The 25,392-nt window shown below is 51.0% G+C and overlaps 1 protein-coding gene across 1 annotated transcript; it reads right to left on the reverse strand.

Moving 5' to 3' along the window:
- Positions 1 to 612: 612 nt before the first annotated feature.
- SUGP1 (SURP and G-patch domain containing 1) lies at positions 613 to 25,361 on the reverse strand. The gene is made up of 14 exons (XM_081075639.1): positions 25,039 to 25,361; positions 23,219 to 23,390; positions 19,441 to 19,541; positions 18,218 to 18,418; positions 16,070 to 16,193; positions 15,644 to 15,744; positions 14,567 to 14,690; positions 7,474 to 7,829; positions 3,574 to 3,680; positions 2,637 to 2,814; positions 2,285 to 2,391; positions 1,547 to 1,692; positions 1,119 to 1,248; positions 613 to 808 (listed from the first exon to the last, which is right to left on the reverse strand). The coding sequence occupies exons 1-14, from the start codon at positions 25,070 to 25,072 to the stop codon at positions 782 to 784; spliced, it is 1,908 nt and encodes a 635-aa protein (XP_080931765.1). The 5' UTR covers positions 25,073 to 25,361; the 3' UTR covers positions 613 to 781.
- Between the last annotated feature and the right edge of the window lie 31 nt (positions 25,362 to 25,392).

The following is a 25,392-nucleotide window of genomic DNA, read 5'->3' on the forward strand; positions in this document are numbered from 1 at the left end:
GGCCCGTCAGATTCCCAGGCCCTGATAAACCAAGCATGGCTGCAACTAGACAAAATCCCCAGGTGTTTCTGTACAAACATGAGGTGCTGTTCCTGGAGACGTGGGGAGCTCTCAGCACACAACTTGGCCTGGGCCACCCACCTGCCTCCCATCCTCCAGGAAAAGTGTCAAATCTTCGTGCACAGCTGTCCTCCCAAGACACAAGACCCAGGGATATGTATCCACCATACAGGTGGGACCGCAGATGGCTGGGGCGGCCTGGGCTGCAGCCACCATTGGCCAGGCTGGCTGTGTTCGGGGCCTGCAGAGGCTACCTGCCAGGGAGGTGAGAAGCAAAGGTGTGCTCTGGGGGGATGGCTGGGCCCTGCCTGGAGACCCCTCCTACAGCACAGTGCTAAGCTGGGAGGTTCGCCCCACCCCCAGGCCTGTGGCCAAATCTGACTGGCCAGCCCTCCCTTCAACCACAACCCAGGCTGGTGGGGGATGGAGACCCCAAGGCAGACTAAGAGCCATGTGGTGCTCTGGGATTCCTCAGGTACTAGGGAGCCTTCATGACAGCATCCTGTCTTCACCTGCCCAGCCCAGCCCAGCTGCTAAGACATAGAGTGGTTTCTGGAGATGGCAGGACCAGGCTCCCACGATGGGCAAGCACTGGGACTTTAATACACAGTATAATACTCGAGACAACAAAGGGCAGGCAGAAACGCAGTCTGGAATATTCCACAGTCCAAGAACACTCGATTAGTCGTCTGGAAAGTACGTTTGTGTTTCTCCAGAATACTCAGTAGTAAGGCCGTCTGGGGTTGTTCTGTGGGAGGCAAAAAGATAAAAGGGGAGCAGGTTAACGCTAAAGACAGATGGCAGTTCCTTCCGTCCAGAACCTTCTAGAGGCAGCTGAGTTCACATCCTTGAAATGGGCAGGCTTTGGGGAGGAAGGAGGAGCTCAAATGCAGTTGGAGTGGTAGTGGGGGTAGCTGGTGAGACCTGGCACAGCTGGAATGGGGAAGGAGGGACACTTCTGTTACCAGCACTGCCGCCTCACTACCGTGGATGGCGAGGTACCAGTGAGGAGCCAGCGGCCCAGCTGAAGCAATGTGGGGGACGGGGGGTGCATGTACCAAGGGGTTGGGCCGGAAGCGGTAGGCCAGCATCATCCTCTTGCGGAAAGCTTCGTACTCGTCGTCCTCCTTGGAGAGCTCGGCTGGCCGGTCAATGCCAAAGCCGGCGCCGTCCACGGTGGTGGTGCCCCTGCAGGGGATGACGGGGCAATGGGAGCAGGGGAGCGGACTGACGCTGGCAGGAGAGGGGCTGTGGGGCCTGAACCCGCCCACCTGGGTTCAGGAGCAACGGCAGTTCTACGTGGGGCTGTGGAGGTCACCCAGGTGTACTGGGCTGGGGAACACACGCGCAGGACACGCCCCGCACGGAGAGGAGGGGAGCGCCCGAGATGGACTAGCCACCCGAGTTGCCAGCCAGGCCGCGGACTCCGGCCCAGGGACAGGACTGAACCGTGGTCCCGGGCCTGCGTGCTGGGGGCCACACTCACTTGTTGACTGGGTTCTTGATGCCCTGGCCCTCGGAGCCCAGCCCGTCGCCCTCCTTCCAGCCCATCTTCATCAGCATCTGGTAGCCGATGTTCTCCACTGTCAGCTTGAACTCCTTGTACTCCGAGTAGTCGGGCTCACGGCCCTCCTGCAGGCCCAAGTGCTGGTCATCCCCCACGGCCCCAGAATGCCCCACGGCCTCACTGGCCACGGGGTGGGCCCACCTGCCCCTCTGCCACCTGACTAGGTCAGACCATGCTCCTCCTCCTCAGGGTCCCCAGGGCCGCACTTAGAGCTCCCTGACAGCAAGGTGACGGTCACAGAGGTCTCCTCTACGACATGCAAGATTCGTGGTTCACCGGCAAAGAAAAGCCCGGGTTGACAGCGACTTGTCAGAGAGTGCAAAAGAAGCCATGGTCAACGAGGGGATGAGGCTTCGGGCCCGTCGGCTGTCTCCTTGTGCACACGGGGGACACTGAGCTCTTGTTCTGAGGAGCCCGTCCATGGGGGCTTCTGCCTGAGAAACGCTTTGCCTGCACACTGCATTTAATTGGCTCCACTGGAAGCAGAATTCCCCGAAGCCCCAGGAAATGCTTCTACAGCAGCAGCTGGGCTGCTATTTGTGAATTCCCCGCATGGATGGCGTCCACCATGAACAAACGCCTCCCTCGGAAGAGGGCCTGACTCCTCCCGCTGGACAGGCCCCCAGGAGGGCTGATGCCTGGCGGCTCCCCGTTCACCTTTAGGGCCTTGAAGGTCTCCATGAACTTCTCCAGCTCATCCGGCGGCAGGAAGTCTCCAATGAAATGCTTGCCCCGTCCCATCTTCGTCAGCTGCTCGGCCCACTCTGCCGGAGAGGTAGGAAAGGTGAGAGGAGAAAGGGGGCAGCGGCCTCAGGGGAGGGAGGCAGCTGGAGACCCCAACCCGAACCCTGCTCCCTCAGGCAGCCTTGCACTGCTCCTTTTGGCACTGAGGAAACACACACAGAGAGGCCCGGTCTTGTCCTGAGGCTTTACAGGCAGTAGGTGAGTGGGGCTTCCTGCGCGCACACGGCCACCCCCCCCACGCCTCAGGCTTGGCGCCTCAGCGCACCCCGAGTCTTATCCATCTCCATGCGCCGCAGCTGGTGCTCCCAGGTGCCCAGCTCGCTGTCCACCTCCTCGTCGCTGTCGTAGCCGTGCTGGTGCTGCTGCAGCGCCTTCTCCCACAGCAGCTGCATGTCCTGCATTGCACGCTTGTGCTGCATGATCATGTCATACATCTGCTGCATCTGTGGGCAGCACGACATGCTGTGAGCAGGGCTGCACGTGTGCACGGCAAGGGCCCGTACCTCCCCTGTGCATGCCGGGGCTCCCCCCGGGGGCGGGCCTGTGAGCAGGGCTTGGAGCAAGTGCTCAACAAGGCACCGAGTCCTGTGCCAGGACCTGCCCTCATGCCCTGAGTCCTTGTGCTGCGCAGGGAGGCCCCTCTCTGCCTCACCCAGAGCTGGGCACTGTCGCCATGGACTGAATGAGAGCAGCGCAGGCTCCTGACCTCTGGGAAGGTCAAAGGTGACATGACAGGGCTGCTAGCCTGGAGGAGGTGGCTGGAGTGAGCCCCAAGGAGTGACAAGCCAGCACCTCTGGTTTCTCAGGGAAGCAGGGGAGAGGCCGAGCTGGCCCTCACACCAACAATGCCCAATACTGCCACATTACTCGGGGCGCCCAGTGCTAGCCAGGCCTGCCCTGGACCGGATGCTGAGGAAACTGAACAGAAAACTTAAGCAGAAACTACTGAGTGGGAACGGTCCACGAGCACCATTCAGAGTAGCTGTGGGACACCAGCCTCGGGGGATGACAGGCCAGCGTGGGGAAGCCTGAGCTTTGGGTCCAGCTGCAGGCTGCGGAGGGCCCTCGGGGGTTGGCATGTCATTGACAGGGGGACTGCCTGCCCAGAAGCTGTTCCGCTGACCCTGTGACCACTGCACTGTATGGGGCGACAAGCCACTGCCAGCCACAGTGGAACCTGCCTCACTGCCGCCTGGCCTTACCTCTTGCTGCTCCTTCAGCTGCTTCTTCTGGGCGTCGGACAGCTCTGTGACGCCCACCAGACCCACGGGCTTCCCCTTCTCGTAGCCGAGCCCCTTGAGGTCCTGAACTGGAAACAAGACACAGACTAGTCAGTGAAGGACACGTGGGCCTGGCCTTGCTCCCCTGTGTGGTGCAGGGTCCACACGTTGACAACCCCTGTGGCACCTGGCGCGCACAGCAGGGCCCACACGGCAGGTCAGTTAGTATCGTGTGTCACGTGATGACGGTAGGAGTCACGCCTTGCTCCGTCATGTGCACCCAGTTTCATCCCCATGTGCTTTCTCCAGACAGGCCCTATGTCCCCATGTTGCAGATGCTGACACCGGAACTTAAGAGGTCAGGGGTCTCACTCACAGTCACACGGCTAATGGGTGACATGGTGGGGACTTTGCAGAGCCTGAGCCATGAGAGCAGAGATGAGCACGTGTGTGTACACACGCACATTCTCACACACTGGTTCTTGGCAGTCGGCCCCATGGCAGACAGACATCCGTGTAGACACACACCGGTTCGAAGTCTTGTGTAAGACTCAGCTGTGAGGCTCTGGCAGCTCCTTCTGGGGAGCAGCCGCCCATCCTCCCAGCAACTGACATTCTATTTGGCATCCACCTCAGAGCTTGGCTGGAGCCGACAGCACTGATCTACGTGAAGATGCTGGGACAGCGCATCTGGATGGTGGAAACAACCGCCCTCAGGCGGGGGCTTCCTGGGGGAGAAGCTGGGTGGCGGGGATGCAGAGGCCCCCCTGGGAGGGTGGAGGGAGCTGGGCCTTTGCCAGCAAGAGCCACGTGCAGGTGCCTGTGAGCCCAGCACTGCACACCGATCCCTCCTCAAAGGATGTGGGGGCCCCTGGAGAAGGAAAGGAGGCCCAGGTCTGAGAAGCCTTCCGTGTGCCTGCAGCATGCCTGCAAGTTCCTCTTCACCAGTGAGATGTGGGTGGAGGCAGCCCATGCTCCCCTGGGGCTGGCGTGGGCCAGAGGGACTTGAACCTGGACCTGCGACTTTGCAGCCTGGGCGTATCCACTAGACCACAGGGGAGGCATCCTCACCAGGGGGACTGGGGCCAGACCTTGGGACATGTCCCCAAGATGGGCGTGCGTGGCTCAGAGCAGCACTCACATCTGAGCACCTCCCGTGCCCCTGCCACCAGGGTTCCACCTGAGCGACACTCCTGTCCCAGGCACCCTCAGCACCAGGTGGAGGTGCTGTCTAGAGTCCTGGTGAGTCCTAGAACCTTTCAATAGCAATTTTTCTCCTCGGGCCAGGGAAGCACTGAGCAAGAAAATACCCTTAGAGCTGGACAGGCAGGGCCAGCAGGTCAGCCATGGGACCTGGGGGAGCTGCCTTCCCTTGCAGGCTATGCGGGGGAGAGGGTGGCGGCTGTTAGACAGCCTGGGATGCTTGTCTCAGTCACCCATTTTTACCTGCAGAATGTAAAGATAATAGACCTCCCTCCCCCAAGTGGATTCGGCCTTCCCTCACACGCTGTCAGGGAGGGAATAGTAGTGGCAATGGTTGTGCTTACAGCTCATATCCTGAGCTTTCCATGACAAGAGTGAAATTGAAGTACTTTAAAGCTTAAGAAAGACAATAGGATCTATCTGTGCTCTCTATAAGAGACTCGCTTTAGAGACAAAGACGCAAAAAGGTTGAAAGTCAAAGGATGGAAAAACCAATTCCATGCAAAACAATAACCAACAGAGAGCTGGGAAAGCTATACTACAGTGTTTCCCTGAAAATGAGACCCAGCCGGACAGTCAGCTCTAATGCGTCTTTTGGAACAAAAATTAATATAAGACCCGCTCTTACGGTATATGAGACCGGGTCTTATGTTATAGTGAAATAAGACTGGGTCTTATATTAAACAGGGTAGTATCTGACAAAATAAACTTTAAGTCTAAAAAAGACTACAAGAGACAAAGAAGGGTGGTATACATCGATAAAAGTTCGATACAGAAAGAAAACAATACATACCTAACAATAGAAACCCGAGAAATATGAAGCAAAAATTGACAAAATTGAAGGGAGAAATAGTTCTACAACAATAGTTGGAGACGTCAATACCCTGTTTTTAATAATGGATAGGACATCTAAACAGAAGATCGGTAAGGACATGGAGGACTAAACAACACTATATACCAAAAAACAATTTCATTTACAATAGCGTCAGAAAGAATAAACCATTCTTTAGGAATACATTTAAACGAGGAGGTGCAAGGCTCATACAAAAAATACTACAAAATATGTTGGAACAAAACAGAGACGACTTAAGTAAATGGAGAGACGTCCAGTGTTCACAGATTGGCAGACTTAAATATTGTTAACATGTCAGTCCTACCCAAAGCAATCTACAGAGTCAGTGCAACCCCTATCAAAATCCCAGCAGGGTTTTTCGCAGAAATGGAAAAGTCTATCTGAAAATCCGTATGAAAAATCAAGGGATCCCAACAGCCAAACCTTGAAAAAGAAAAGGGACAGTGATCAAAACACTAGAACTAGCATAAAGATAGACATACAAACCAGTGTAATAGGATAGGGCTCAGAAATAAACTTTTACACCTATGGTCAACTGACTTTTGACAAGGGTGTCAAGACCATTTAATAGGAAAAGAACAGTCTCTTCAACAAATGGTGCTGGGACAACTGCATATCCACATGCAAAAGAATGAAGTTGGACCCTTACCTTATATCATATATAAAAATTAACATAAAATGGATCAAAGACCTAAATTTAAGAGCTAAAACTATAAAACTTTTAGAAGAAAACATAGGGGCAAATCTTCATGACATTGGATTTGGCTATGGTTTTAAATACGACACCAAAATCACAGGCAACAAACGACAAAAATTGAACTTCATAAAATTTAAAACTTTTGTGCAGGATGAAAAGACAACCCATAGAATGAGAGAAAATGTTTGCAAATAATGTATCTGAACTGGGGATAATATCCAGAATACATAGAGAGCTACAACTCACCAACAAAAAGCAAAACAACCCAATTTTAAAATGGCAAAGGACTAAAATAGACATTTCTCCAAACAAGCTACATTTCTCCAAACAAGCTACAGGGTTTCCCCGAAAATAAGACTGGGTCTTATACCATATTTCCCCGAAAATAAGAGTGGGTCTTATATTAATTTTTGCTCCAAAAGATGTGTTAGGGCATATTTTCAGGTGATGTCTTATTTTTTCATGTACAATAATCTACATGTATTCAAATACAGTCATGTCAACTTCTTCTGGAACATTGTCATAAATGTGTCCGTCTAAATGTGTCCATCTGGCTGACGATCATAACTGGGGCTTATTTTCGGGATAAGTCTTATTTTCGGGGAAACACGGCATGTAAATGACCAAATAAGCACATGGAAAAATGCCCAACACCATTAGTCATTAGGGAAATGCAAATCAAACCTACAATGTGATTCCACTTTACACCTACTAGGATGGTTATAGTGAAGCGAGGAAGTGGAGAAATTGCAACTCTCGTGCATTGCTGGAGGGAACATAAAATGACGCAGCTGCTGTAAAGAAGTTTGGTGTTCCTTAAAAAGCGACATGTGGAATCATCACATGATCCAGCAATGCCACTCCTTGGCATACATACAAGAGAATTGAAATCAGGGATCCAAATAGTACTTGAACACACATGTTCACAGTAGCACTGGTAGCAACTGCCAGAAGGGGGAAACAACCCAGTGTCCATCAACAGATGACGGATGAACAAAGTGCAGTCAACCCCCACAATGGAATACTATTCAGCTATAGAAAGGAGTGACGTTCTGACATGTGCTACAACACAGATGAACTCTGAAAACATGATGCACAGTTAGACGCCAAACGTCCTGACAGAGCCCACCTGACAGAGGCGAGGGGGAGGCGTCCACGTCCCTCTGCACCAGCTCGGCGGGGGGTAGCTCCACTTTGTCTTCTTCAGGCCCCCATCGGCTCTTCCGCTTCCTCTTCACGGTGGCTGTGGTGGCTGGCTTCCCGGGGGCAGATGGAGCCGGGGTGACAGTGGGTGAGGGGGCAGATGAGGCAGGGCAGGCAGCGGTGGGGGGCAGAGACCCTATTGGGGTCTCAGGAGGGGGTTTGCGTTGCAGGCAGAGGTCAGGTGCGGTGTGGATGCCTGTGGGGCCAGCCCTTGCTTTCCGGAACTCCTCCAGCTTTTGGCGGTAGTACTTATACCCCTGGCTGCTGGGTTCGTACAGAAAGCTGCAAAGTAGAGTGGGGGGCACACCATCAGCGGGGTCAGGAGCAACATGGACCTTGTGTAGGCACCCCCAGGTCGGCCAGGGTCACTTTAGGGTCTCCACCATGACCTCCAGCCCTGCCAGGCCTCACTGGCTGCTGGCTCTGGTGGCCCAAACTTGAGGAACAGTGTGACATGCCTCAGCCTGTCATGAAGCCGAGGGACATACCAAGCCCCCATCCCTTGTTTGTGCAGTGTCTGTCGCACTGTTATTGATCTCCTGCTTCCAAGGAAAAGGGGACAGTTCCCTCAGACCTGCCCCAAGCTCCATGAAGCTCTTGCCCTGCTGTCCTAAATGAGCACCAGGGCCTCCAAACGAAGATGTCCTGAGGTGCAAGAGACACCTGGCATCAGAAAGGGCAGGATTTGCCCCAAACCGTACAGCTCAGTACATTTGCGCTTCTCTGATGTATCCCTGAAGTGCGGACAGCAAATGGCGCCAAGACGACACTGAGCGTCGGACCAGATAGGACCTGTACTCCAACCCAAGGGCAGACGCTCCCACCTCGCTGGAAGCCAGGAGTCCCCTCTGTTCCCCCAATCCAAGCTCAGAGCTGGTGTTGCTGGGTTCCGAGCTGGCAAAGGCTATAGCTCCCTCTGTACTTGCCTGGCATCTCTCAGACTATACATGTCCTGAGCCTACAGTCCCACCTCTCGGGTCCACACCAGAGGGAAGAATCACAGGCCAGCTCCACAAAACAAAACCTGTGCACAACCTGGGTTATACGACTCTCAACAAGGAGCTAGACCTGCACCCATGAACCTGAAGGGACAGTCACGGCACAACGCTGTGCTACAGAAGCAACATGCAGACTCAAAGATGCTGTAAATTCCTTTCGCACAAGAGAGACAGCAGAAAGAAACCCCACAGATTGTTTCTAGGTGTCTACATGAGATCCGGGATAGGGGTGGAAGAACCCGTAGCCCCACTAATGTTGGTACCGATGGTGAGATGGAGGGACAAGAAGATGGCAGCATCTTCCTGGGTCATGGTACACACATGTACATCCTTGAGAAAGCCCAGTAAGGAACATTTGTGAAAATTAAAGGAAACAAGAATTTTTTCAAAAATTGCTAAGTCTCTAGCCAGGCTAACTAAGAAAAAAGGATACAAATTACGAATGGAAATGAAAGAGGGGACATCACTACAGATCCTACGGACATTAAAAGGATAATAAAGGATTACTATGAACAACTCTACACCCACAAATTTGATAACCCAGATGAAATGGACCAATTACTTGAAAAGACACAATTTGCTAAAACTCACACAGAAATAGACAATCTGGGGGCGGACGGATGGCTCAGTTGGTTAGAGCGTGAGCTCTGAACAACAGTGTTGCCGGTTCAATTCCCACATGGGCCAGTGAGCTGCACCCTCCACAACTAGATTGAAGACAACAAGCTGCCGCTGAGCTGCCGGAGGGGCAGCCGGATGGCTCAGTTGGTTAGAGTGCGAACTCTTAACAAGGTTGCTGGTTCAATTCCCGCATGGGATGGTGGGCTGCGCTCCCTGCAACTAAGATTGAAAACGGTGACTGGACTTGTCTCTGAGCTCCACCCTCCACAACTAGATTGAAGGACAATGACTGATGGGTCCTGGAAAAACACAGTTCCCCAATATTCCCCAATAAAAAGAAAAAGAAAAAAAAAAGACAACCTGAATAGGTCTATTTCTATTAAAGAAGTTCAGCTGGTAACTGACAACCTTCCAAAACAGAAAGCATCATGACCAGGAGTTCACTGGTGAATTCTACCAAACATTTAAGGAAGAAATTATACCAATTCTCTACAATCCCTTTCAGAGGATAGAAGCAGAAAGAATACTTCCTAAATCATTCAAGTACCCTAATATCAAAACTAGACAAAGATATTACAAGAAAACTACAGACTAACATCTCTCATGAATATAGATGCAAAAATCCTCAACAAAATATTAGTAAATTGTATATATGAATGTATAAAAATAATTATACACCACAACCAAGTGGGATTTATTCCAGGCATACAAGGCTGGTTGAACATTTGAAAATCAAGTAATGTAACCTGGCACATCAACAGGCTAAAAAATAAAAATCACACAATCATAACAACAGCTGCAGAAAAAGCATTTGATAAAATCCAACACCAATTCATGATAAAAACTCTCAGTAAACTAGGAATAGAGGCAAACTTCCTCAACTTGATAAGAGTATTTACAAAAACACTCACAGCTAACATCATACTTAATGGGGAGAAACTTGGAAGCTTTCCCACTAAGAACAAGAACAAGGCAAGAATATGCCACTTCACCAATGCTTTTCAACATCTTACTGGAAGTCTCAGCAAATTCAAAAGATGAGAAAAGGAAATAGGTATACTAATTGAGAAGGAAGAAGTAAAATTGTCTTTGTTTGCAAATGACACGATTGTCTGTGGAGGGAAAAAAGCACCAAAGAATAGACAAAAAAACTCCTAACTAATAAGCTATTATAGCAAGGTTGCAGAACACAAAGTTAATATACAGAAGTGAATCATTTTCCTATACACTAGTAATGAACATGTGGAATTTAAAATTTAAAACACAATACCGTTTACCGTAGCATCCCAAAATATGAAATACTTTGCTAGAAGTCTAACAAAATATGTGTAAGATCTATACGAAGAAAACTACAAAGCTCTGAGAATGAATTCATGAAGAACTAATTAAATGAGGAGATATTCCATGTTCATGGATAGGAAGACTCAATATTGCTAAGATGTCAGTTCTTCCTAACTCCATTTCTAGATTCAGTGAAATTCCAATCAAGATCCCAGCCATGTTATTTTGTAGATCATGACAAAATGATGCCAAAATTTAAATATAGAGACAAAAGACCCAAAATAGTCAACATACTACTGAAGAAGAACAAAGTTGGAAGACTATCTGACTTCAAAGCAGTGTGACACTGGTAAAAAAATAGACAAGCGAATCAATAGAACAATATAAAGGACCCAGAAATGGATCCATACAGTCAACTAACCTTTCACAAAGGAGCAAAGGCAAAACAATGAAGCAAAGACAGTCTTTTCAACAAATGGTGCTAGAAGTGGACATCCTCATACAAAAAAAAAAAAAAAAAATCTTGACACAAACCTCATACCCTTCACAAAACTTAACTAAAACTGGATTAGACACCTAAATGTAAAATGGAAATATATAAAACTCCTAGAAGATAATATAGGAGAAAACCTAAATGACCTTGGGTATAGAAATGACTTTTTAGGTACAACATCAAAGACATGATCCAAGAAAGAAACTTAAAAAGTGCTCTGCAAAAGACACATCTGATAAAAACTGTTATTCAATGGACCAATAACTTTAATGTATAGCTCAGCAAAGATTTATAGATGGCAAATAAGCATATGAGAAGATGCTCCACATCACATGTAGTCAGGGAAAATGTAAATTAAAACAACAATGAGATACCACTACACACTTATTAAAATGGCCAAAATCTACAGCACTGACAACACCAAATGCCGGACAGGATATGGAACTACAGGAACTCTTTCATTACCACGGGAATGCACAGGGTACAGCCACTTTGGAAGGTTTCTTATAAAACTAAATATACCATACGATCCAGCAATCGTATTTCTTGGTATTTACCCTAAAGAGATAAAAATTTATGTCCATACAAAAACCTGCCTATGGATGTTTATAATAGTTTCCTTTGTAATCGCCAAAAATTAGAAGTAACCAAGACGTCCTACAGTAGGTGATAGATAAACTGAGGTCATCCAGATGTTGGAATATTATTCAGTGCTAAAAAGAAATAAGCTATCAAGACATGAAAAGACACGAGGAACCTTAAATGCGTATTACTAAGTGAAGGAAGCCAATCTGAAAAGGCTACATACCATGTTTCTTTAAAAATAAGACCTAGCGGGGCCATCAGCTCTAATGCGTCTTCTGGAGCAAAAAAGTAATATAAGACCCGGTCTTACTGTAATATAATGTAAGACCAGGTCAATATAATATAATGTAATGTAACATATGTAATATAATACATATAATACATATAATATAATATAAAAGATCGGGTATTATATTATATTATATTATACCGGGTCTTATATTAATTTTTGCTCCAAAAGCTGCATTAGAGCTGATGGTCCGGCTAGGTCTTACTTTCGGGGAAACACGGTACTATATGATCCCAATTATATGACATTCTAAAAAAGGCAAAAGTACCAAGTTCGTAAAAAGATCAGTGGTTGTCAGGGGTTAGAGAGGAAGTAGGGACAATAGTGGGAACACAGGCTTTTAGGAGATCATTCCTCAGGTCGGAGTGATCCTGCTCCCGGGGTTAACCAAAGTTAACACTTTGGTGTCTTTCCTTCTAGTCCTTTTTTCCAGTGCAGATTTGAACCAAGCTGTGGTTCTAGTTGCTGTCTCCCGATTTTCAAAAAATGCTGCCTTAACTTGACGACCTAAGACTTTCCTGTTGGAATGCGGTGGAGTGGTAGGAAAGGCACCTCCACCGAGCAGCCTCCTTGCCTCGGTTTCCTCATGTGAGACCAGCGCCCCAGGTTGTTGTCAAGAAAAAGTGGTTCACACGGGGGATGTATTACGGATGCAGTTACAGTCTAGCCCACGGGAGCTAGACATTCAATGTGTTATTAATTTTTTGTGGCAACGGACAATATTGTCTTTAACACTGTTTCTGGGGACAGAAGTGGGGTGATTGGTCAAAGGAATGGGTGAACAATTATTACAGACTGTTTTCCAAAACACACAGCTGCTGGGGCGTGACCAGCCCACATGGGGAACCCATAGGGCAGGGACGGGCAAGAGCAGCAGGAACACGAGGGGGCTGTGTGATCCGAGAGAGAGAGGAGCTGGCTGCCTCACACCTGACCCCACTGAAGATTAAACCGTCCCTGTGGTATGATCTGGCACACTCTGCCCAGGCCTGGCACCCAATCATTCCTCCCCAGTGTGCGGAGTGCCGACTGTGTTCCCAGACCAGGACTCCCCTTCAGCCACTACTCCCCCGGGCGCCCCACGCTCCCTCCTCACCCCGGTTCTCTCCCCTGCCATGTCCAGGCCTTGGTCATAGCCACAACCAACAAGCTGGGTATATGCTAGCAACGCCCCCCCTGAGGGGCAAGAGCCACATGGAGGGCCTGGAGCCGCCTGCACTGACAGCACTTCTTGACCCCCAGGGGCTGAGCCATAGCTGCTGAGCTCTGGACCTTCTGATGAGGGACAGCCACCGGGGCTTGCAAACTTGGACAGGATGCCATAAGCTCACCCACTTTGCCTGAGACAGACTTTCACCGTTCCACTTAAGACGAGCGACAGTAAGCTTAGTTTCCTGTTTAAATAAACTTACTTAGGTAAATGAAAAGAAAGGTGCAGTGACTTAAGGTAGACTCTAAAGTAGATACTGGTTTGGGTGGTGCAGAGGGGTGGCAGGTACCATGATGTCCTGAAGAGATCCTGGGTCTCCTAAGCTCCAGACCCCCACACCCAGGGCCCCCACAAGGGACGCCTGAACACCTCAGCCGTCCTCCCCTACCCCCCTCTGCCTCAACCCTAGACCTGGCATGTCTGGTCACCCTCTACAACTGTGGCCAGTGACCCCGGAAGCCCAGCTGACCCCATCCCTCCTTATGCACACCCTCCAAAGGCTGAGCTCTCTAGAACCTGGCCCTGCGTGGCTCCATGGCGCATCTGCACCCCACACACTGGCGCAATGCCTGCCATCTCAGCTGCTTTACTCCTACGTGCTGGTCCCTCTGGATGCCCTTCTCTATTCTGAGTCTAGCTCATGCTGGCTCACACGTAGGAGACACGACTGGCTGCCCGCCTGGCGTCCACTCCCACTTCCTTTTTCCCGAGGCCCTGATGGCAGGTACAGCTGCTGAATCAACCAGCCCAGATGGCTGCTGCTCCTGCACGTCCCCACTGACTGGGGACTCGTATCACTCGTGGCCAAAAGTGTCCTCACAGGTGCCTCACCGCGTGCGGGGTTCAGTGTCCACCTCACAAGCCTCTGCTGGGCCGGCCTCGCAGCAGCAACTGCCCCTGCCCTCCCTGGCAAAGAGCAGGCACTATAGCCCCACCAGTGAGTGAATGAGTGGGTGAACAGACCCAGCCTGAGGGGTGGGGGTGTGATTTCATAGCTAGGGACAGAAGGGGGGCCAGGCTGCTTGTCCCACCCCCTCCGTGGAACCTACACACAGGCTGGGGGTTCCCACTCCTCGAAGCCCGAAGTACTACATTCCCTGCTTTCCTGCTGTTCCCCTGGCGGTAAAGATGAGACCCTAAGAAGGGTCACACACAGCGAGCAGCACAGTTCTGTGAGGTTCTGTGCCAGGGCCTGGCCTGCCCCCAGCCTGGGGCCGCTGTCTCTGTTGTAAAGGGAGCCGGACAAGTGCTAGAGACTCTCAGTGAGACACCTGGGAAATCAGAAGCCCCGAAAGGCCCCTGCACACCTATCTCACAGCCAATTTAGGGTACTCATGTGCATGTAGGAAGTGCCTGTCGTGTGGCAAGGCTGGCTCTAGGGCCAGAAGCTCTGGGACCTAAGTCCCAGGCTTGCCAGCTTCTTGCTGGGGGACCCTAGCCTATCTCAGGACCGTGCCAAGCCTGTTTCCTCGGTGTGGTGGGGGCAGGATAGACCCTGTGACCAGGATGAGGGGTCACCTCCCTGGTGGGTCCCCCCCTTACCTGAATGCCTGGTTCTCGCGGTTGTTCTGGAGGGCGATGGTTTCCACCTCAGGACCCCCGTCTGCTATGAACCTGGCCAACTTTTCTGCAAGGTTTTTGACTTCTCCATCCTCTGGGGGTGAAACTTTAAGCAGGCTGTCAGTACTGAGCTCAACTCACCACACCCAACAGCCTAATTTCTGCTAAGAACCCCATGGGCAACGAGAGGGGTTTATTTTAGGAACAATGCAAAGAAAAACAGGCAAATGGGAATCAGATTACTGCACTGGGACCAAACACCAGAGTTAATACTACAACATATCTCAAGCACCAACCCCCCACCCCTTCCCACCCCGTAGGTCTTGGGGGGCCTTGGACACATGCTGGTACATGGGAACAGAATGTGAGGGAAGGTCTGTGTCCAGGCCGGAGGGGAGATGGGAGCCCCCACTTCAGTCTTCCTGCCCAAGGCTGCCCAACCAGGTCATATGGTGATATGGGCCTGGCCCTCCTCTCCTGGGGAGAAGGTCAGGGTAGAGGGCCACGCGACACAAAGGACTGACCTCTGTGGCCTACGTCAGGCCTAAACGTCAATCCCCACCACCCACCAGCACTTGGCTGGGATTTTCATTACAGCTGGAGACCATCCAGTACTTCCCCCCATCCCGATACTCATCCATCCAGGACCTTACCAGATGATTTTTTTCTGTCCCCTGGCTGCCCTTGGGCCCCCACCCCAAGTGTCAGGCACTACCTTTGTCTCTAGGTACCCTCAGTGTCTGACACATGGCAGGCACTCAGTGACACTTGTTAAATGACCAGGAACCAAAAGACAAACACTCTTTCCCTCTGCCCCCTTTGCATGTACAGGGCTGAGCTCCTGGACACGACCTTGACCTTGGTCCTCAGACCTCCCCTCACTTCCCGGAGCCCTGGAGACGAAGGTGGTAGCAGCTGCAGCTAAGCCCAGCTGCCTGGGAGGGCACAGACCTCGGCTGTCAGCGCCACACCATGCCACCAGGAACTCGATTCCACGTGGGATGCAGTGCACCCACCCACCTGCCTTCCCAGAACCTCCCACCACCCCCACCCACCTACCTTTCTGAGAGGCCGTCTGTAACTTTTGCGCTTCCTTTCTTATCTCAGCCACCTTCTTTCTGTAGTAGAGGAATTCCCTGCTATTCTTATCGTGCAAAAACCTGAAGAATTTTGCAAAACAGAGGAAGAGTGATGGGGATGGGTGTGAGCTGTGTGGCTGTTGAAGACATATGACACACAAGCAAGCTGGCAAGCAGAGACACCTTGATAGGGCCCCAAAGTAAGTCTCCATGTCACACCGGAGCCCTTTGCAACCTCTAGTATGAGTCAGAAAGCGCAAGGGACAGCGTCTGGCCCGCGAAAGCAAGCAAGCACCCAGCCCCGGCCAGCTTCAGTCACGACTAGGGTTTCACAGAACATCTGCATGTACTACCGTGTGGCAAGAACATTAAGTAGCAGTGGCTTTCCCCTCCCAGAAATACTTACGAAAATGCCGGGTTATCCTTGTAGTTCTCCATAGCTACTTTTTCTAACTCGGGGCCTCCTTCTGCCACAAAGCGGGCCAATTTCTCTATCACTTTCCGAGTCTCGACTCCCTCTGGGGGTGAAACTTTAAGGAGGCTGTCAGTACTGGGGTTCAACTCACACACCCCACAGTCAACAGGCACACTCTCTCTATGGACCACAAGGACAGAGGGGTGGGGGGAGAAGAGGGTGAAATGCAGGAGGTTGTCAGGCGTCCGGGATCCATGCACAAAGCACTGTGACGAGGGGGGAGCTGGTCTAAACAGTCTTCACGAGACACACTGGATGGGAGAGAAGTGTGTGAGCCTCCCAGAGGCCAAGCCGATCCCCAATCTGGAAGGGAGACGTTGGAAAACATAGCCAGCCTCCCCCGTTTGTTTGGAATGCTCAAGTCTTTTCTTCATATACTGTTCAGTATAATAAATTTGGTTCCCTGTCATCCTTCAAAGGTGAAAAATTCTTTTAAAATATCATTACACACTCTGATTTAAACACATTGGGTGTTTCAATCCACTGCAATTAATGTCATCATAGAGGCTCAACTGTCCCCTCTGTGGCTGGTGGAGCCTCTTCAGCTGGCTCGTGAGGTCTCTGGACGTGACCCCGGGAATCTTGCTGGCCTCCTCGCTATCTGCTGAAACGGGGTGCTCCAGGAGCATCTCGTAACTTCCTGCCCAGACCTAGAGCCAGCCATTCCTCCAAGAAGTCCTGGTTTCCATGAGTGAGAAAGCGTTTCCAGACCACCATCTGGGGACTGGGGATGCTCACTGCAAAGAGCTTCATCGTTACCTTGGGGCCTTCTCAGTGACTAGAGCTATAGTAACACATTTTTGTATCTGTATTAGCCTCCCCTTGGAGCCACGCGGAACTCGCGGTTGTACTTTTCACTGGCCCGACCTGAGGCTGGATGTCAGCCACTATATAGTCATGTCCTTTTTATGAAAACTCCCAGGAGGAAGTTCTTGCTGTCAGCCATGCCTGGGAACACTTGCTCCTCTCGGCAATGGGGCTAGACACCAAGCCTGTGGTCAATCTTATTCCCTTTGTTGCTTGGGCTGCCAGGAAGCTGGGGGAGCGGTGGGGGGAGGTACATGTGGCTCAAAGAGGACCCTCAAGAGATCCCAAGGACGTTCTTGGGAATGTCTTAACTTTTCCCCAGTCTCACCCTCCCCCCACATTCCTGACAATGACCCTGACCTGGTCACCATGTACAAGCACAGGTGCTCTTCTGAGGCCTCATCAACAGTAGGCCTAACAGACCTCAAGACATTTGCTGCTCCGTGCAAAGCGGTGGTTCCTGGCAGGGTACTGTCGAAGCTGCCAGGCACCTCTCTGAGGAAACACACCGTCCCTGGGGGTTCCAGGGTTTGAGGTTGCCCACTGATCTGCTCAGATGCACGGCCTGAAGTTGGCACCGGCATCCAGAGCAAGGGGTCTAGAGGCTGTCACAGCAGACCATATGGTCACGTGTCTGTCCTCATGGACCAGGTGACAAGACTGCCAACAAGTCTGGGCAGAGGAGGCCCAGGACTCCACAGGGCTCAGGTGGCACTGAAGCCTCGTTGTGAAGGTGGAAGGGGCTGGACACACTAGGGGTGCCACAGCCCCCTCTATACCTTCCTAGACCACGCGGCCTGGGCTGGCGCCCCCAAGGTCAGCAACCATCCTTCCCTGGGCGGGAGAGTGAACTCTCCAACGTGCAGGCTCACACCTCTGCATCCAACTGGCAGGGACAGGCAACCACGTGAAGGAGTGGGCTTCTGGGCCTCAGGGGGCACGTAAACAAGCTGGGGAGCTATGGAAGGTCCTCTTCTCATGTCGGGCGAGGAGGATGCGATGGAAAGCTCCCCGACGATGGCCCTGGCCTGGCTGGAGACCAGCTCCCCAACTGGATGAGGGGTCCCGTGGCTCCCAGGATGAAGCCCCACTCTGCATCCCTTTCATGCCCCCCTCCCCAGCCCCTTCCTCCAGAGAGCCACACCCTCGCCCTGGGCTCATCCTGGAGGCCTGGTGGACCCTGTTCTTCTGGCTGCACTCTCCCCGCTGACCATGGACCCATCCGCGGAGCTGGAGCGCAGTGGTAGGAGGGCAGCAGCCTCCGCACCTTACCTTTGATCTCCAGCCACTGCTCGTAGTCCTCTTCCTCGTCCTCATCAGGAGACTGGAAGACACTCGGGCGGCTGGCCAGAGGCAGTTGCTTGGCGTGCACGTAGTTCTTCACCTGGCCCAGTGGGCTGCCAATGAGAGGAGGCCTCTTCCCAGCGCGGGGCAGCACTCGAGGCGGGGCATTGGGCACACTGGGCGGGGCATCTTGGGGAGGAAGGAAGGACAGCTGGCTGCAGCGCTGCAGCACACCGTTCTCTGTCTTCCCGCCTCACCCAAGTGCCATCAGTCCCCGGGGGCTGCGGCCTCAGCTTCCAGCACAGCGCCTGGCGGGTGGTGGTCACTCAGAGAGGACACCACCCCCATTTCACAGATGAGGACACTGAGGCTCAGAGAGGCATGACTGTTTGTGGTCATCCAGCCCAGAGCAGCAGTTCTGGTCAGAGGAGCCCCTACTATCCTCACTAAAAGCCCAGGGAGACACCAGCTCTTCGAGAGAAGACCTGAATCCCTCACTGCGCTTACAACCATTCCCTCTGGTTGTCAATGGCAAACTGCAACAGGCCTATTCTGGGCTTTCCAAACACAGACCCTGTGATGAAGGGCTCATCCAGCCTTTCCTCCCGCTATGTGGGTGAATTTGGCCTCGTGTTAACTTTTGTAGCTATTCCCTAGGAAATGTGACAAAGATTAAGGGTCAGATGTTTCACCAGCAACTTTATGGTAAAAATGAGCTGACTGGTAAACTGCACAACAGTTATGAGTGGGCTTCCCAAGGGCGATGATTCTCGCACCTGCCTTGTCCCATGGCTCCTATGGGCCAGGGAGCTCTCCATCTATGAAAGGGGGTCCCCATTCCTCACACCCGAGCTGCCGCTGACCCGAACCTCGGTCCCAGAGCCCTGGAGCTTGCTGAGTCCCGGCCCCTATGTTCCTGTATCAAAACCTAGGTTGTCTCCTCTCTTACAAGGTAAACACCTTAAGGGTGGGGGTCTGCACTCTCCCCCTGGGCGTTTAGTGCGGGGATGAGTGGAATGAGGGTGCTTAATGAACTTGGGATGAGAGGAACAAGTTTGAGGTGGGACCTGCCATTTCTGAGAAGCCAGGGACCCCCAGGGGAGAGAGCCAGCAGTATGAGTATGAGCAGGAAGAGGAGGAAGAGAAGCAGGAGGAGGAGCAGGAGGAGGAGGAGCAGGAGGTGGAGATGGGACGAGGGAGACTGCATTCACCTGTGCTAGTCTGCGCCTTCTGCAACTTCAGAAACTGCTGCAAGAAGCTGCCGTCGTTGGCAAACTTGTTGGAAATGGAAGAGTTGTGTGCGTTCGCAATTCTAGACCCAAGACAGAAGACAGAGAGGGTGAGCCTCGAGTGGAGGGGCTGGAGCATGCCTGGCCCATCCACCCGAGTGCTCACCTGTTGACCCCCAAAACCAGCCCCCAGAGATGTCGGGGGACTGCTGAGTCTGCTGAGCGCACAGAGGAACCTTCAGGGTAGTAAGGAGGAAATGATCTTGTTCTAGTCAAAGCAATGCTATGTATATTAATGTCAGCTCTACCAGAGTAATGACCCTCTAGGTCCAAATGGCCTAAACATGATGGCTGAGAACCATTTGCTCTCTTCCTGCACAGCACCTATCATCCCTGTTAACTAATTATCTGGACTGTTATTGGCTCCCATGTCTGTCTTCCCAGCTAGACTTTAGAGTTCTTCAAAACAGCACGTGCATGCGTGCGCGTGTCTATAACGTGTGACTGCAGCTCCGGGCCTGGGCTGGCCAGCGCTTCTGTGGGGATCACACATGCACAAAAAATACCCAAAGCAATCTTTTGGTAGGAGAATTACAGGGGAATTATGTATTTTTATTATTTTTATTTTCTCTCTCTTTTTGCAAACAGTATGTTTTAATTAAAAAAAAAATTAATCTATTTTTAACAAATCAGCACAATAGCAAACCCAAGGGCCTGAATGTTTAATTCAAATTCATTTTTCCCTATCATAAAAGTAACAGAGACTCTTTATGAACAAATGGGAATGTAGAAACAAACAGAAATATAGAAAGCAAAAAGGGGCTGGCCCTGTGGCTCAGGTGGTTGGAACCTAGTGCTCCTAGCGAGGTCGCCAGTTCAATTCCCACATGGGCCAGTGAGCTGCGCCCTCTACAGCTAAGATTGTGAACAACGGCTGTCCCTGGAGCTGGGCTGCCATCAGCAGCCAGAGGTTGGCGTGGGCTACCCCCGGCTGGGTGCTACCATGATCAGCTGGTAGCCAGTGTGAGTGGCCGGCAGCCGGGGAGAGAGCTGCTGTGCGTGGCTGATCGATGACTGGCGACAGACTGCCGGGGGAAGGTGGGGGGGGGACGCAAGGCACATAATATCAGCATGGGCCAGGGAGCTGTGTCCTACACAACTAGACTGAGAAACAACGACTGGAACCGGAGTGGGGGGGAAGGCGAAAGGAGCGGGGAGGAAAACAAAAAAGAAAAACCCAAGCATCCCCACCTCACAGTAGCCACTATCAACACTTTAGTGGATTTCTTTGATTTGCTCCCTAAATTGGAAATAGGAAGACAAGGCTGTGACCATAGAATGTGCCCTACTTCTTCCATTTTCTGTTATATCATACCATCCTGCCCCAACCTTGGATATCCCTTGTATATACTGCTTCTCAAGGCTGAGTAACAATCCACATACAGACATACTCAATACTGTAGTTGGTAAAAGCTCAAGGAGCCCACCAGTCTTTTTTCCTTTAAAATTAAGTTTAATCCTTCTAGAAATCTGTTCTAAAGAACTAAAAATGAAAACAACTAGTCAACAAAGGGCACCGGTTGTCCCACAAGACAAATGGAGCAGCCCTAACGAGTTAAAATTTTAGAGACAAAGCAATCAATTGCAGCATTAAATGAAAAACAAACAGGCACATTATCAACAATATCTACAGTATGGTCCTACTTATGTGAAAATATAATTGAATTTTAAAAATTGTTAGAAAAACCTATCAAAATGCAATCGGCACTTGTCTTTGGTTTGCAGGGTTATGACCAATTTTGGTTTTTCCTCATTTTCCTCTATTCTTCACCCAGATTTTCTACCATGTTTATAAATTATCTTTCAAGTTTCTTTAAAAGGCAGTAAAAGTTATTTCATAGGGAAGAGAAGGTTCCGCTGCTAATCAGCCTTGGCATTAAACAAGCAGGGCCTCCTAGGGATAGGGGCCATGTCTTCACTGTGTGCACCTCCCTCAGGAGGGACGTGGGAACGATGGCAGACGAAAAAAGACGTCAGGACAGCAAGCCAGCAAATGAATCCCACTTGAAAACCCCTGAAACAAACAGTAGGGGGATTACGCAGCTGTTAAAAAGGCTGGCTTTTGCTCAACAGATAATATGTGGCCCATCCACAGTGGAATATTATTTGGCCATAAAAAGAAATGAAGCCCTGACACACGCTACAATATGATGAAACTTGAAAGCATTATGCCCAGTGAAAGAAGCCAGACACAAAAGACCACAACATCATATGAAATATCTGGAATAGGTAACTCTGTAGAGACAGAAAGTAGATTAGTGGTTGCCGAGGTCTGGGGGAGGAAGGATGAGGAGCGACGGCTAATGGGTATGAGGTTTCTCTTTGGGGTGATAAAAATGTTCTGGAATTAGTGGTGATGGTTGCATGATGCTGTGAGTACACTAAAAATCGCTAAACGTCAATTTTATGGCATGTGAATTATATCTCAATAAGAATAAATAAAACTTAAAACCTGAAGGTTCTAAAGAGTTGTAATGTGGGGAAAATCTTTTCTTTTAAAAAGTGGCGGGGGGGGGGGTGTAGCTGGGAAGGGAAGTAGCAACGAAATTGATCACACTCCGTGAAACAAAACAAAGATGTAGAAAGGGAATATTATCAAAATGGTTGTCTTGAGGCAACTTGAATGTTTCCTGTTTCTTCAGGAGAAAATTTAATTGTTGGTGTTCGATGCTTTTACAATTTATTTGCATAGCAACCTATACCATGCACCCACCACCTGATGTTGTCTTTTAGCTGCCTGATCCTGGCACTGGGATCCAGCGGCCTCCAGAAGACCTTCTTGGAAGCAATCCTACAAGGCTTTCCCATTTTGGTGTAAATCCTTCCATAACCCCAGGGGCGAGAGCCCACCCACTGACAGATCACTCAACATCCATTCCCCATGTTCCTGGGGACCCTGGAGGTGCCAGGCTCTGGGTTCCAACAGGAGTAAGGTCTAAATCCTGCCCTCCAGGAGAAACCACAGACTATAAGAAAAGGTGGGAATAGGGACAGAACTTTGTGGAGGGTTACCATGATCCACACTTCAGATTACACAGGAAAGGGTTGCCTCTTGGATTGTCAGTCTCTGGCCTGAATTTCGTGGAATGTGGCACCCGTGCTCAAAACTGTTGGGTTCAAGCAGCGTTTCTCAGGATAGGTGGGAGGAAACCCTGCCTGAACTACTCCCAACCTGGTTCTGGAACAGCTCCTCTGGCACAGCACTTGGGCTGTCTGACACAGGGGCTCTCCCCCATTTCTACCCGCTGCCAGGCAGGCTTTTCTCTCCTTCCTCAATGGGCTGGCTCTGCCTGAGCCTTTTGAATGCAGAGCCTCTTTTGCGCCCCTACAGTGGGAACACACTGCCTCATGTTACCCTCTGGCATCTCTGGGGGTAGAACTGGCACCCCCTTTGCTAGTAGAGCCCCATAAGGGCTGAGATGGAGGCTGGGATTTTGCTCTGTGCTACACCCCCAGGCCCTGGTTCACAGCTTGCCAGCAGTAAATAACTGCTGAGTTAAAGACTTGGCAGGCCATCCTCTGGGCCCTCACACACCCTTCATTTCTCTCCTGCCACCTTAAGTCTCCTGGAAGAAAGCACCTGTGTCACTCCTTGCACAAGCAGGTTGTGGCCGGGTGCCGATACACCATGCCTGCTTTCTTAAGCAAAATCCTCTGTGGGTGACCCTCTAAGATTCCAATCCAGCCTGAGGGCACTTACTCTCCAGGATGCGGGGGCTGTGGGCTGGCCACCTGATTCTGCTTGGCTTTCTGCTCCATTCTAGCTTCAATTTCCCGCTTCTTCTGAGCAATGAGCTCTTCCTGGTGGAGGATGTTCATGTTCATTTTTCCAGACTTGGGAGGAGCTACCCCAAACCATCGGTTAGCCTTTCCTGGGAGGGAAAAGAAGCCCATCTTTAGCTTAATAAACATGCCCAGCAGCTGCTGCCTGCAGCAACTGACATTCAAATTGACATTCCTACATCCATTCGTTCATTTATTCAGCAAACATTCACCGAGCTATGTACCTCGTCCTGTATTAGGTGCTAAACAAGAGAGCCTCTGCCTATGTGGACTCACCTCTGGCTGGGAAGACAACAGACTTGTAACAAAAAGTAGCTGCAAAATTGTGATAAGAGCTCTCTGCTGGAAACCAAAAAAGGGTAAGGAAGAATAATAGAGGAGCACCTATAGCTAGGACAGCCAGAAAATAACCATTAGAAGAGGGGACATTTAAGCTGAAACCAGAAAGATAAAAAGCCAGCCTCCTGAAAAGCTACATAGGGAGCGATCTGGGCAGAGTAAAGAGCAGATCCAAAAACCCAAGGCTGGAAGAAGTCTGGTGAATCCAACAACCAGTAAGGGTCCAATGTGGCCAGAACGAACGGTTCCAGGAACAAGGGTGCAAGACAGGGAGTCTGGGTTTTACTTTAAGGTCTTTTGGAAGTGACAGGGGAGTATTAAGCTGATAAGATCCAATATGTATTTTTATTTTTAAGATCATTCTGGCTACTGATTGGAGAGAGTGCGTAGGCAGCATGGAGACAGAGGCGGCTCTCTGTTTCCAAGCAAAAGATGATGGTGTCTTCAGACACGGGTGGTAACTTTGGAGATAGAGAAGACACTTGGAAGTTTCCCCATGGGACTTGGAATAAAATCCAAATTCTAAAAGTCGATTTTCAAGGCCCTGCCAGAGACAGTCCCCCTTTCCCATTTCCACTTTATCCTGACATTCTGCAAAATGGCAAGGCCTTTGCACTCGCCATCCCCCTCTGGGTGGAAGGCTCTGCCTCCCAGGCCTCCTTCTCTCAAATGTCTTCTGCTCAAAATTTAGGCCTTCCTTTACCACCCAATATTAGCAGCCTCCACCCATAACCCATACTCCCTCCCACAACTCTCTCTCTGTAAATATTTCCTCTTGGTGCATGGCCTGATACCCCAGTAGAAAGCAATCTTCAGCAAGGGAGGACCCTCTTTTGGTTACCACGCATTCCCAGCGCCCAGCACACTGCCGGGCACACAGTGAGTACTTGCTGACTGGGTGAATGCATCCCAGTATTGAGGGGGCTGGGGCTGGGAGAGCGGAAAGGGCAAGGCTTGTGGTAAAGTAGGGGCTCCAAAGACTCAGGAATGTATGCACCCACTAATGTCAGAAACCATTTCGGGAAAGCAGCTTTTCCAGAAAGCAGCACATAGGCCAGACGGCAGATGCTAGAAAAGGGGAGCAGGACAGCCCAAGGTTGCTGCTGTTTCGAGGAGCGGAGCTCGCAGGAGCCCTGAAGGATGATGCAGGGCAGACCCACATGCAGGGCGGCCTCTACAGAAAGCCAGGCGCCCTCAGCAAATCAGGCCCAGGGTAGGGGGCAGCAACTGGGTCTGGGGTCTCGGGAGAACCGGGAGGTGCAGAACCCGCCACTTCGTGCCGCCCCGAGGCTGAGGTGAGGGTCTGGCGGGTTAAGGCAGGCCCGACCCGAGGGTGAAGTGGTGACGCGTAGCCCCGGGGATCCAGGCAGACGCTTGAGGGGAGGCGGGGTATGTTACCTGCAACATCCCGGTTGTCCATCTTGAGATTCATCCAATCCCACAATGCTCCGGCGCCACCTGAGGGGGTACTTGTTATACTGCGCGTGGCCTCATGGGAGGTGTAGTCTGCGTCGGCCAGCCATGTCCTGCCACTACGAGGATACCTGGAGTCTTCTCAGCTGGAACGCAAACCTCGGCCTATCGGCAGTGTCTGGCCTCAGACTCATGCACCAGATGGCGTAGCCTTTTGTCACACTTTCCCGGAGTCGCAAGCACTCTAAAGACAAACTACTACATGTTCCGGGATGCTTTGTGCAGCAGCTCTCGCGAGAGACGTGAGGAGCGCCAGCCCCGCCCCGTGCGCCTGCTTCC

Source organism: Rhinolophus hipposideros (genome assembly GCF_964194185.1).
Source record: "Rhinolophus hipposideros genome assembly, chromosome: 16".
Taxonomy (NCBI): domain Eukaryota; kingdom Metazoa; phylum Chordata; class Mammalia; order Chiroptera; family Rhinolophidae; genus Rhinolophus; species Rhinolophus hipposideros.

Bases quoted from the DNA above. Each gene is read 5' to 3' on its own strand.
- SUGP1 (XM_081075639.1), bottom strand. From the start codon at position 25,072: ATGAATCTCAAGATGGACAACCGGGATGTTGCAG. The intron at 15,745-16,069 runs GTAAGTATTTCT...AAAATTCTTCAG, and splicing joins AAGGATAACCCGGCATTTTC to GTTTTTGCACGATAAGAATA. The intron at 2,392-2,636 runs GTGCGCTGAGGC...CCTCTCCGGCAG, and splicing joins GGAGATGGATAAGACTCGGG to AGTGGGCCGAGCAGCTGACG.